Below are 13,642 nucleotides of genomic sequence, written 5' to 3' on the forward strand. Positions count from 1 at the left end.
ACGTAATTTGAAATCTGAGACTTTGTTTCATATCAATAGTAACAAAGCACAAAGATTATTGCGATTTATTGGATGGGATGCGCTACAGTGTTACATTCATTCATCAACTGAAAACAGGATGACTAATCGATTCTTGGGATTTAAGAATCGATATCGGTTCGTAAAAATGAGAATCGATTAAAATCGAGAAATCAATATTTTTTACCCATAAGCCCTACAAAAAAAACATGTTGAGGTCGAGTCTGTGGAGGTTTTAAAGCACTCTTCCCATAATTCCCATCACCTACGGCGAGTCTGACGGACCAACAGCGGCCAAAACAAGACAGCTTACAGACAGCTCACCTCTGAATAATTCAAATAAACACCAGCTATAAAAGAGAAACTTTACAACTCCACCAAACAAAACACCACAGACCAGACCAGACAGAGAGGATGAAAAAAACACCCTGTTCTTGATCAGAAAGCCATTCAGGCTCTGCAAACACTGTGTGATTGAATAAGGACGTTTGGCATTTTCTCTCTGGCGAACATTATTAAGATTCATAACCTCTTGGTCACATTTTCTCGTAGACGAGCTCACCGAAAGGACCCTCAAAGTACAACAAACACCTTTTTCCATTTACATGGTAGAAATGTGATCTGCAGTTTATTCTGAAGGGAATCCAGTGATATTAACCCACGACTGTGACGACAGATTGAAGTCTGTGTCAGGACATGATTCATGTTCGGTGAGGATTTTGCTGAACTCTCCAGTTTCTCAGACGTTTCTTGCCTCACGCTCAGTAATTCCACATGAGTCTCTCCAAGAGTATCAGAAGAGATCTCAACAATTTGGCAGATGAATGCATATTCATTTTACAGATCTATACTCTTACTCTGTCAACTACTCACTCATTAGTGAGTAGTTGTATTTATCCAAATGTATTTCAAGGAAAAACATGGGAATTTATATATATATATATATATATATATATATATATATATATATATATATATATATAAATTCCCAGTAAATTATGCATGATAATTTAGAATTTGCATAAAATGCATTCACAAATGCATGCAGTTCAAGACAAAGTTTGAATGAGAGCTTGATTATTCTGAGGTTTTGAAGGTTATTTATGCCATATGTGCACAAAGCTGGTTAATAGGCAGTTGCTAAGCTGTTCTGAATAGTTGCTAAGTGGTTGCATGACAGAAATACAGAGAGCCAGACACAGAACACTCCAGCAGTGTCAGTTTAAGGGATTTTTTGGGATATTTCATTATTTTAAACACAACCACATTGCATCACCTGAGCTATGAAAGAGCAAAGCATTACATTTTACATTTTCTTTTGGGAAATACAAAGTTCTGTCATGACTCATGAAACTGGCTGACAGGTCCTTAACTCAATCTGCTTGCTACCACATCATTCTCTATAGGGCACAGCTGATTAGTTGCTCAACCTTCAAATACTTGGTCCGCTTTTGCTGTAGCAGTGCAGCACACTTTCAGAAACCCTCCACCTTCCCCAGCTCCACCTGTATATATCTGCTACAGGTAATTTATTTACGTTATGCTGTACAGCAGCAGCATGTCTTACTTGCTCACAGCAGCCTGTCGTGTATGTATTGGCAGTAGCAAGTGCCGTACTTGCTCTGCAGCAGCAATAACAGCAGCAGCAGCAATTACCAAAATCAGCAGCAATAACCAAAATCAGCAGCAATAACAGCAGCAGCAGCAATAACCAAAATCAGCAGCAATAATAGCAGCAGCAGCAGCAATAACAGCAGCAGCAGCAATAACCAAAATCAGCAGCAATAACAGCAGCAGCAGCAATAACCAAAATCAGCAGCAATAACAGCAGCAGCAGCAATAACCAAAATCAGCAGCAATAACAGCAGTAGCAATAACCAAAATCAGCAGCAATAACAGGAGCAGCAATAACCAAAATCAGCAGCAATAACAGAAGCAGCAGCAATTACCAAAATTAGCAGCAATAACAGCAGCAATTACCAAAATTAGCAGCAATAACCAAAATCAGCAACAATAACAGCAGCAATTACCAAAATCAACAGCAATAACAGCAGCAGCAATAACCAAAATCAGCAGCAATAACAGCAGCAATAACCAAAATCAGCAGCAATAACAGCAGCAATAACCAAAATCAGCAGCAATAACCAAAATCAGCAGCAATAGCAGCAGCAATTACCAAAATCAGAAGCAATAACAGCAGCAGCAATAACCAAAATCAGCAGTAATAACAGCAGCAGCAATAACCAAAATCAGAAGCAATAACAGCAGCAGCAATAACCAAAATCAGCAGTAATAACAGCAGCAGCAATAACCAAAATCAGTAGCAATAACAACAGCAGCAGCAATAACCAAAATCAGAAACAATAACAGCAGCAGCAATTACCAAAATCAGCAGCAATAACAGCAGCCGCAATAACCAAAATCAGCAGCAATAACAGGAGCAGCAATAACCAAAATCAGCAGCAATAACAGCAGCCGCAATAACCAAAATCAGCAGCAATAACCAAAATCAGCAACAATAACAACAGCAGCAATAACCAAAATCAGCAGCAATAACCAAAATCAGCAACAATAACTACAGTGTAGCAGATCTATTCGGCCAAGACCAAACATATTTACATTGTCATATCCATTTCAATCCCAACACTCCAAGAGTTTTCATGACAGAAATGTTGCTCCATAAAGAAAAACACAAATCACACACCAGTGAACTGACATAAACAGACACAAACCTGTTATCTACTCTGATATTAGTGTTTACCTGCGGAATCCTCCAGTAATGTGGACGGTGGCGTGTGGGTTTACACAGAAAACAGCTTCTTCCACTATAATCTTCAGTGCGCTGGCCTCGGTCCTGCTCACCGGCTTACTGATGTCCTCGTAGAACAAAAACCCTGCGACAAGAGCGGATGAATACAAGATTTACTGACAAACACCCAAGAAGTGTTGCACAAACTAGAGTTTTACACTGTCTGAAGAAAACGTGAGACGTGTTTACCTAGGAAAACTCTCCACCATGATGCTATTTTTTTATGTGGCCAGGCAAGCAATTTTGCATTTAAAAGACGTCTAATAGCCATCCAAACACAGCTCAGACGTATAGGCTAGTGAAGTAATGAAACCAAACACCTTGTAATCACTATTGACTTTGCTTACATGATGGAATATCATACATCTCGCAAGTTATTTTGGCAAAAACTACATGTAACCAAATTCAAGGTTATTTTGGCTAGAAGTGGGTTCCTCATATCGGGTCTATAGTTAACCTAGACCGTGAAATTATGGCTTTTGCTTGCTGGGTGTGTTCAGAATGAACTAATTATCAAGATCATGTGAATTAAAACAAACCAGTCTCCACCTTAATATGCAATTAAAACACACAAATCTTACATTTAGGCCTAAATATTTTTGTGTAGAGTTTAGGGGTTTCATCACATCACTAACACTAACTATTAGCAATAGTAGTCATGGTTGACCTGGCAACTTTACTGTTAATTATGGGTTATTCTCAAATAAGAGTTCAATGCCGTCTACAAATATGACGCCTGCACTTTCATGCCGTTCTGGACGGTTAAACACCATTAAAAGTGATTTAATAGTGCAGTTTCAGCACTGAATCTATCGCCAAAACACACGATCCAACAGTTTCACTATCGAGTGTTTATTAGCTCATCCTCTATTTGTTCAACGAGTGTCTCTCACCAGTGGTTTGTGTGAGAAGCATTAATTACAGACCTCAATGCCTCTTGAGATCACGCACACATCCCAGTGCTGTTAACCTTCTTTCACTTACAAAATTGAAAATATGGTAAATATATGAATCATACCATAATTGACTACGGTATTTAATTTAAAGAATAGCAGCACATGCACATAATCAAAATATGGTACTAACTACCGTATGGTAAATGTCCAAAAACCTTCTTTATGAGTGTTATTTTTTATTTTTATATAAGTTTTCATATCTGCTTTCTAATATTGTAATCTCCTTCGCTGTGCTGCTGTCACACTTAATAGAGCTCAGCCGACGGATTCCACAAGTAAAAATCACATTCATTTTCTACACAGAGAAAAATATTTTTAGTAATAAAGCAATTTGAGTGAAAGACTTAAAATCATCTGCCAAATGCATAAAAGTAAAGTAAGTCACCCAAAAATTTCTGCTGCTCAAAAGTCTGAGAATAATACGATTTTTTTATGTTTCTGAAAGAAGTCTCTTCTGCTTACAAAGGCTGCATTTATTTGATAAAAAATACTTAAAATATTTTTTTAAATATTAAATTATAAATATAAAAAATATTTTTTTTAAATATTAAATTATAATATTTATTGTAATATTATTACAATTTAAAATAAGTGTTTTCTATGTGAATATATATTTAAAAAATTATTCCTGTGATAAAAAAAAATGTCAGCATCATTACTTCATCATTCTTCAGTGTCACGTGATCCTTCAGAAATCAATCTAATATGATTTGATGCTTAAGAAACATTTATGATTATTATCAATGTTGAAAACAGTTGTGCTGCTTCCTATTTCAGTGAAAACCGTGATTAATTTTTTTTCAGGGTTCTTTGATGAATAGAAAGTTCAAAAGAACAGCATTTACATGAAATACAAATCTTTTTAAAATATGAATAAAACTATGACAAACTTTTTCATATATTTTGCCATTTCAATAATAGATAAAGCACTTTTAGAGAAAAGCGTCACATTCACTGAAGTTTTACACTTGTTTTCAACCTTTATGTTTTATGTAAGTGAGAATTTCAAAATATAGCCATCACAAGCACACAGCCAGAGAAATCACTTCCAACACCGAGACTCTTCCAACAAGCGAGCGTCTGCACCGCCTCTCACCCGACTGGAAATCTCACAAACCAAATCTGCATAATTGTTTGAAGCCGGCGTGTTGTTTATAGATCAGCAGGTCGTAAATGAGCGCCTGAAGACAGCGGCGGAAAATTACGAGGCCTGACGACTGAAAAACAGTAGCGATGTGAGTTGGGAAACAATCTCTGCCTCATTAAACTTTCCTCTTACAGTAGATTTTCCAAAACAATCAGTAATTAACAATACAACCCTCCATCATACATCCATATTAGGACCCGAGGCCATAAAACAACGGGTCAGGTAAGGTAATCGCTTCAAAAGGTAACAATTAAATCACATCATAATTCATAGACGAGATGACAGCGGGAACACGACTGGCCTTTTCTCAGTCTGATTGATGAGCTCTGAATTTATAACCAGCAAAACTGTCACATTTTCCCACGTCCTCGCGACTCCCAGGAGGGTTTTAATACAGTATGTGATGCTCAATGGAACCGGACTGATTGATAAGCATATTTATCTTCCAGGAGGTTTTCGGCGCACAACACTCCCAGACATGACAGACGTGAAGACTGAAGCGGTGAACATGCGTTAAACACAGTGATTTCAGCGGCACAGAAGCCCTCTGTCCCAGACACACACACACACACACACACACACACTCCGAGGCCGACGGCGGCATTAAAATGACCAGGAAATGATGACTGGGGTTTGGCAGGAACATTTATCATGTCTACATTGTGTTTTTATTCTGAGAGTGAAAGAGAGGGAGGTTTGGCTTAAATAAATTCAAATACTTTTGTGAAAGCATAAACTCGGTAAAAAAAAACAGAGATAAGATAAGAGTAAACTGGGACTCTTTTACCCAGTCATCTCAATGGCAAAAACTCTCCCAATTAACCTGAATCCACACTATATTGCTTTGGACACATACACTGGTGAATGTTTATGTGCATAGTAAAAATATTGTATTCCTGGAAGTACATTAGAGTAACAAGTAAATATAGGACTGGGAATTCTATAGTACAATATTTATGTACTGCGGTTATTTAAAGTGCACCTGTAGTCAATAATTGTATCCTTTAAAACTCATCTTTGATCACCAAAATTACATATTTAAAAAACAAATCCTTGAAAAAAATGTCTTCATGCCTTAAAATATCTTGAATGTAACTCGACACCCTTGCCTCATTTAGAATGAGCCCCGCCTCCACTCACTCACTCAGCTCAGAGATCCACTGGTTGATGATCACACGTTGATCTGATTGGTTACAAGGTAGTTTGTGACGTCAGAAACACCAGCGATTTCAAAGCGTGTGTTTGAGACTGTCTTTGGTTCACTGAAGTTTTAAGGAGTATATATATATATATATATAACATAGTATCACCATGGTATATGTCCAAAAAGCCATTATAATTCAATGATATTCTGTTAACTTGGGGTGAATAAAAATGTATTTTACAAATTGTGATTCATGCAACAAGCGATTTTTAAAATCATCACCAAGCTGAAAAATAGCTTTTTAGAAACTAATACGTCAACATATGATCATCAACGAGTGGATCTCTGAGCTGAGTGAGTGAGTGAGTGGAGGCGGGGCTCATTTGCATATTCATAGACCCGCGTATACTAAATGAGGCAAGGGTGTCGAGTTACATTCAAGATATTTTAAGGCATGAAGAATACATTTTTCTGTCAAAAAATAATTTAACTGTCATTTTGGTGATCAAAGATGATTTATAAGTGATAAAATGATTCACTACAGGGAGACTTTAACAAGTCTGAACTCTGACGTGACTTTGACATCACTGTTTACCTGCGGTCTGCATGCGGTTCAGTCTGATACTGGGTTCAGACAGAACCTGTTCAAACGTCCTGAGTCCTCTATGGTACCAGCTCTCCGCGGTTTTGGGTCCGACCCCGAACACACTGCTGAACAACTGAGACACAAACATTACCAGACGCACATAAACACACACACTTCTACACCTGCTAAGCTCTGAAGTCCCAGAGAGATTTACTTTACCTTCATAGTTCGGTACCTCTCGTCATTCAGTACGTCTTCAGCTCTGGAGGATGATCCGCATTCAAAGATCTCCTAGATAAAGATCAAGACAGATGCGAAGTTTGTTATGTGCCACTGTCATGCACAAACAATTAAATCCAGTTTAAATCCTGTTATGATTAAACACGGTAACTGTAAATAATCTACACACACACACACACAGTCCGGGTTAATTGCAGCTTAATAACTCTAATGAAATGCTCATTGCGTTGTCTCCCATAGCTCTCGCGCTGTTGTGAAGATGCTTTATTGACTGTCTTACAGTCTCTCCGCCTGCAGGAACCAGAACCAGTGTATTAATCACATTCGGAGTGTGTTGGAAACACATTTATCACTGTAAACGTGGACGGTAATGACTGACTTTCCAATCAAACACACTTCCTTCCTATTAATGAGAGTCAACTTAAACTGCACACAATTCAATATCATCAGAGAAATATAAAGCATTAGATTATTCACGAAGGGCAAGAGAGTTAATTTGATGTGTTACTACAGAACACACTGTCAGGAATCCTACAACATTTGTCACACGTCACTCAATTATTAAAAGCTAATTGCCTTTAATTTTTAAAACGGCATAATATTACAAGCTCTTTCTTGTATTCTCCAGACTTAAGCTGTCAAACAAACACACTCACAAACACACATCTCTGCTCAAATATAAATGTAATTATTATTATATACATATAGGGCCAAATAGTACATAATTATACGAAATCTGAATATAATCTATAAATCCTGAGGATAAAGTTATACACACACTACCACTCCAAAGTTTGGAATAATTAACATTTTTATTGTTTTATAGTCGCTTCTGCTCACAAAGGCTGCCTTTATTTGATCAAAAACAGTAATATTGTGAAATATTTCAATTTAAAATAACTGTTTTACAATAAAAATGTATTTATATATTTGTTTTTAATGTTATTTATATGCCTATGTGGTGTTTTTAATATGCTTTAAGTCAAAGCATGTGTAACTTCATAAGTCGACAGCATTGCTGAGTATTTTCTGCTTAAAACTGCCGTGAACCAAAGACAGTCTCAAACACACGCTTTGAAATCGCTGGTGTTTCTGACGTCACAAACTACCTTGTAACCAATCAGATCAACGTGTGATCGTCAACCAGTGGATCTCTGAGCTGAGTGAGTGAGTGGAGGTGGGGCTCATTTGCATATTCATAGAACCTCATATACTAAATGAGGCAAGGGTGTCGGGTTACATTCAAGATATTTTAAGGCACAAAGACTTTTTTCAAGGAAAAAATGTTTATGTCATTTTGGTGGTCAAAGATGAGTTTGACATTTTTTATTAACGGCCACAGGGGGACTTCAAAATTATATAAATTATTAATTTACTAAATTACAACTTACATTTTTTCACACTACTGTACTAAGAATTTTAGGGGAACATGTGCTTAATTGTCATGACAATAATTTTTTATAACAATGCAATTTCTAGATTTTTAAATATTACCCGGACATGTTCTTGACAGGTTGACCTGAGAATACCGACTCTTTATCTAATTTAAAACCCACCAAACTTCTGTCTGTGAAATGTTTTGTTTTTCTTTCAGCACAATGTCTTTCTGTTTCCCCCTCAGGAAAATAACAGCAGTGATGTGAAGGTGTATTAAACCCTCAGCAGGAGAAGAGCTGCTCTGATGACCTCAGACGGGGTCAGCTGACTGATGATGAGGTTTCAGAGAGAGAGAGAGAGAGAGAGAGACTACCACCACAGTGACCCTCAGTAATGTGAGTGAGTTGAGTGAGTGAGTGAGTGAGTGAGTGAGTGAGTGAGTGAGTGAGTGAGTGAGTGAGTGAGTGAGTGAGTTAGTGAGTGAGTGAGTGAGTGAGTGAGTGAGTGAGTGAGTGAGTGAGTGAGTGAGTTGAGTGTGTTGAGTGAGTGAGTGAGTGAGTGAGTGAGTGAGTGAGTGAGTGAGTGTGTGTGTGTGTGTGTGTGTGTGTGTGTGTGTGTGTGTGTGTGTGTGTGTGTGTGTGAGTGAGTGAGTGAGTTGTGTGTGTGTGTGTGTGTGTGTGAGTGAGAGAGTGAGGGAATGAGTGAGAGAGTGAGTGAGTGTGTGTGTGTGTGTGTGTGTGTGTGTGTGTGTGTGTGTGTGTGTGTGTGTGTGTGTGTGTGTGTGTGTGTGTGTGTGTGTGTGTGTGTGTGTGTGTGTGTGTGAGGGAGTGAGTGAGTGAGTGAGTGAGTGAGTGAGTGAGTGAGTGAGTGAGTGAGTGAGTGAGTGAGTGAGTGAGTGAGTGAGTGAGAGAGTGAGTGTGTGAGAGAGTGAGTGTGTGAGAGAGTGAGTGTGTGAGAGAGTTAGAGAGTTGAGTGATGGAGTGAGTGAGTGAGTGAGTGAGTGTGTGTGTGTGTGTGTGTGTGTGTGTGTGTGTGTGTGTGTGTGTGTGTGTGTGTGTGTGTGTGTGTGTGTGTGTGTGTGTGTGTGTGTGTGTGTGTGTGTGTGTGTGTGTGTGAGTGAGTGAGTGAGTGAGTGAGTGAGTGAGTGAGTGAGTGAGTGAGTGAGTGAGTGAGTGAGTGAGTGAGTGAGTGAGTGAGTGAGTGAGTGCAGGGCCGGCCCTGACCAATTTGCTGCCCTAGGCAAGATTTTACCTGGCGCCCCATGCATCACAGCCCATTTCACCCCGTCATTGTGTTCATGATTTAGCATATATATATATATATAGGCCTATATACACACACACACACACACACACACATTACAGCCTAAACACAAATACCAAGAGCATTACATAGCATTCAAGTCAAGTCCCCATTATCTTTTATAGCACGATTTACAATAAAGATTTAATGTGAACTTTGCTATTTTGAATAAACCTGTAAATAAATATCATTACTATGCCATAAAATGTACAGGCCAAAAGTTTGGAAACATTACTATTTTTAATGTTTTTGAAAGAAATTTCTTCTGCTCATCAAGCCTGCATTTATTTGATCAAAAATACAGAATTTTTTTTATATTGTGATATATTATTACAATTTAAAATAATTGGTTTTCAATTTATTATACTTTAAATTATCATTTATTTCTGTGATGCAAAGCTGAATTTTCAGCATCATTACTCCAGTCTTCAGTGTCACATGTGACATCCGGTCTATCACATGATCCTTTAGAAATCATTTTAATATGATGATTCATTATCAAAGTTGGAAACAGTTCTGCTGCTTAATATTTTTTCATAACCTGTGATACTTTTTTAGGATACTTTGATAAATAAATAGTAAAATAGTTTTTTTAAATGTTTTAAAAATAGAAATCTTTTGTAACAACAATATACACTACTGGTCAGTAATTTGGGGTCATTTTTTTTTTTTTTTTTTTTTTTAAATAAATCAATACTTTTATTCAGCAAGGATGTGTTAAATTGATAAAAAGTGATCGTAAAGATGATTTATATAATTAGAAAATATTTTTATTTTATTTTAAATAAATGCAGTTCTTTTTAACCTTTTATTCATCAAATATATTAGGCAGCAGAACTGTTTCCAACACTCATAATAAATCAGAATATTAAAATGATTTCTAAAGGATCATGTGATAGACTGGATGTCACATGTGACACTGAAGACTGGAGTAATGATCCTGAAAATTCAGCTTTGCATCACAGAAATAAATGATAATTTAAAGTATAATAAATTGAAAACCAATTATTTTAAATTGTAATAATATATCATAATATTTATAATTTTTTCTGTATTTTTGATCAAATAAATGCAGGCTTGATGAGCAGAAGAAACTTTTTTCAAAAACATTAAAAATAGTAATGTTTCCAAACTTTTGGCCTGTACTGTATCCCCACAACTGCACAACTGTAGAGTAAAACATTAATAAAAAAGTGATAATAAAAAATGCGTCTTAAAACTGACATGATTGTTACAAAACCACACAGTCTGGGGACTCTGGAGAACTCAGAACAACTGCTAAAATTAAGTTTAAGGTAAAAATAACTGCCATGAAATTATAGTATCTTACTCCTATGCCATAAATTGTTCATTCACTACATCACTTTACCTCTGTCTTTATCCCCTTTTATCCTCTTCTCTTCGGCACTGTATCTATCGCAGACTATGCTCATTTATAATGTGTCATGTAAATTCGGCCTTCCGTCACAATCAGGAAACTTTCACCGCGTCTAGAACTGGCGCGAGCTGTCAGGCCCGTTTCTACGTCGCGCACGCTACACAACAAATTACCAACAACTGATCGCGCGCGCGCTCTGTTTCTGACGCACTTCAAGCACTCGATGGGCGGGGGACGATTGGTGAGCCGGACTTTTTTTTTTTTTTTTTGTAGTATTTCGAATTAATGGTTTTAAAATAGTATTATATATATATAAAAAAAAATGTAAAAAAAAAAATGTAAAAAAAAAAAAATCACTCGTTCACTCATTCTGGCGCCCCTATGGATGAGTGGCGCCCCTAGCATTTGCCTATACCGCCTATGCCGCGGGCCGGCCCTGAGTGAGTGAGTGAGTGAGAGAGAGAGAGAGAGTGAGGGAATGAGTGAGTGAGTGAGTGAGTTAGTTGAGTGTGTTGAGTGAGTGAGTGAGTGAGTGAGTGTGTGTGTGTGTGTGTGTGTGTGTGTGTGTGTGTGTGTGTGTGTGTGTGTGTGTGTGTGTGTGTGTGTGTGTGTGTGTGTGTTTGTGTGTGTGTGTGTGTTTGAGTGAGTGAGTGAGTGAGTGAGGGAGTGAGTGAGTGTCTCGTACTGCACCTCCAGGATGTCTTTGCTGTGTTCCCCCAGACAGGGCAGGCGGTGCGTCTCCTCCAGGTGTTGTAAAGGAGCACAGAGACTCTTGAGCACCGAAGCGGCCCTTCGAAACGCCAGACAAGGCCCTCGGTTCCCAATGAACTCCATGTTCTCCGCCAGGACCTCCAACGCATCCTACGGTGAAGAGTGACAGCAGCAGATGAAGTGAGGAAAACACGGGAAATATGAATGAGGATAAAATGCAGAAAGGTCAAATAAAAGGCAGCCGGAGAAAACAGATGAGAGAAGAAAGAAAGAGTCCGGTGTAGGTTTACACTGTCTGCGCACTGACCCGTGCCTTGGCACTCTGTGTGTGTGTGTGTGTGTGTGTGTATGTGTGTGTGTGTGGCACTCGCTCCTCTGTATTCCTCCCATCATGCTGTGCTTCTGTGCCAGGGTGTTTTTCAGATGACCTCACAGACACTCATGGGTCTGTGATCAGTGGAGAGGAACCTGTCATTTTCCACTCGTTCACAAGCGTTTCCCTGAGGGCCGCTGGCACGCGCACATGTTCACACAACAACGTATATTAAGAGAGAGATGAACAACAGTGTGCTGTTCATCCGTTAATTTAAAACACTCATGAAATCACTCCAACCCGATTAAAGTTCAAGGCAAAAGCTTGGACACGTCTATTTATTCCTTTTTTTTTATTCTTATTTATATAAATTGTACATATTGTATGAAACCTGTGACCATTGTGGGAAATTGTGCTTGATTGTCAATGAAAAGTTAATTAGTAGTGTGTTGAAACTGGTGGTTATGGTAAGGAGTACAGACTCGGAGCGCTCGACCAATCACAACACACTGCTCCAGTCGACCAATCAGAGCACAGTGTACTTTTTAGAAGGAGGGGCTTCATAGAGACAGGAACTAAATAGAGCGTTATTGACAGACTGGGAAGAGAGGAGCCGCAACAATGGAGAATATAGGGAAAAGAATCAATATTCAAGCAGGTAGAGCCTAAAAACAACATCAAGACTGAAAAGGGCATAATAGGGGCTATTTAAATGCAAAACACATGCACACATACATATTTTACCATCAAAATTAAAATTACTCAAATATAATCTGACCTTATGCTCTTCTCAGTGTGCTTCATTGGACAACCTGTTCTAGTAGAGCCCAAAAACACAATCAAGAGCACACTAACTTGAAGGAAACTCTATCGCCCCCTTGAGTACTGAGGTTTGTCAGGAACACCACCACACATTTAGTATGTACAACGGGCCGGTGCGAATCAATACATGCACCCGCTTAGTTTTCATGACATGAATGTGCGCAGACATATTTAAAAACCCTCTCAACCATGACATACACAACACCCTTGACACCAAAAACACACAGAGTCTCCGCTACATGTACACACACACGGGGCTCCTCTCGTACTGGTTAATGAGAGCAGCGAGCTGGTAATGCAGAGGTCACGGGGTCGAGTCCTGCTGTGCCGTAAGCTTGTGTCCTGGAGTGTGAGGACAGCGGGAGAGTGTGTGAAAAGTGTGTGTGTGTTTGAGCTCCTGCTGTGCCAAAGGAAACACACTTGAGCGCACTTCTAACAAGAGAACTCAAGACGAGATCTGCTGCTTTGATGAACACACATCTCCAGTGTCTGCTGATATAATGGCATAATATTATATTAGCATTGAGCATATGATGAAAGAGTGGGAGTCTATGCAATAAGACTAAGATATTCTATACTAGTTTGGAGAAGGCCAAAGTTTAGCTTTGCAAACATCTGTAATGCTAAATGTTGATTTTTTTTTACTTATTGATTTTTTTTTTTCTCCCTGTAGAGAATTAAAATCAAACTCATACTCTGGGTTATCTGAAGGTTAGTCTCAAAGAGCATTTGATGTATATTGCACACAACAACGGCCGACATAGCAGAAGATTACAGTTTCAATCTACAATATTTGTCTGATGCTATCATAGACTGTAAAGAAATATGGACGTAGTGTC

At 38.4% G+C, this 13,642-nt stretch overlaps 1 protein-coding gene across 1 annotated transcript in view; it reads right to left on the reverse strand.

Moving 5' to 3' along the window:
• Positions 1-13,642, reverse strand: part of dntt (deoxynucleotidyltransferase, terminal) — a 146,263-nt gene that overhangs the window by 99,275 nt on the left and 33,346 nt on the right. Inside the window, exons 6-9 of the mRNA XM_082153409.1 lie at positions 11,648-11,818; positions 6,880-6,951; positions 6,670-6,793; positions 2,780-2,912 (exon numbers count right to left, since the gene is read on the reverse strand). Of these exons, the coding sequence (XP_082009535.1) occupies positions 2,780-2,912; positions 6,670-6,793; positions 6,880-6,951; positions 11,648-11,818 (500 nt within the window). The remainder of the gene's footprint in view (positions 1-2,779; positions 2,913-6,669; positions 6,794-6,879; positions 6,952-11,647; positions 11,819-13,642) is intronic.

This window comes from Leuciscus leuciscus (assembly GCF_965113295.1).
Source record: "Leuciscus leuciscus genome assembly, chromosome: 22".
Classification (NCBI taxonomy): Eukaryota; Metazoa; Chordata; class Actinopteri; order Cypriniformes; family Leuciscidae; genus Leuciscus; species Leuciscus leuciscus.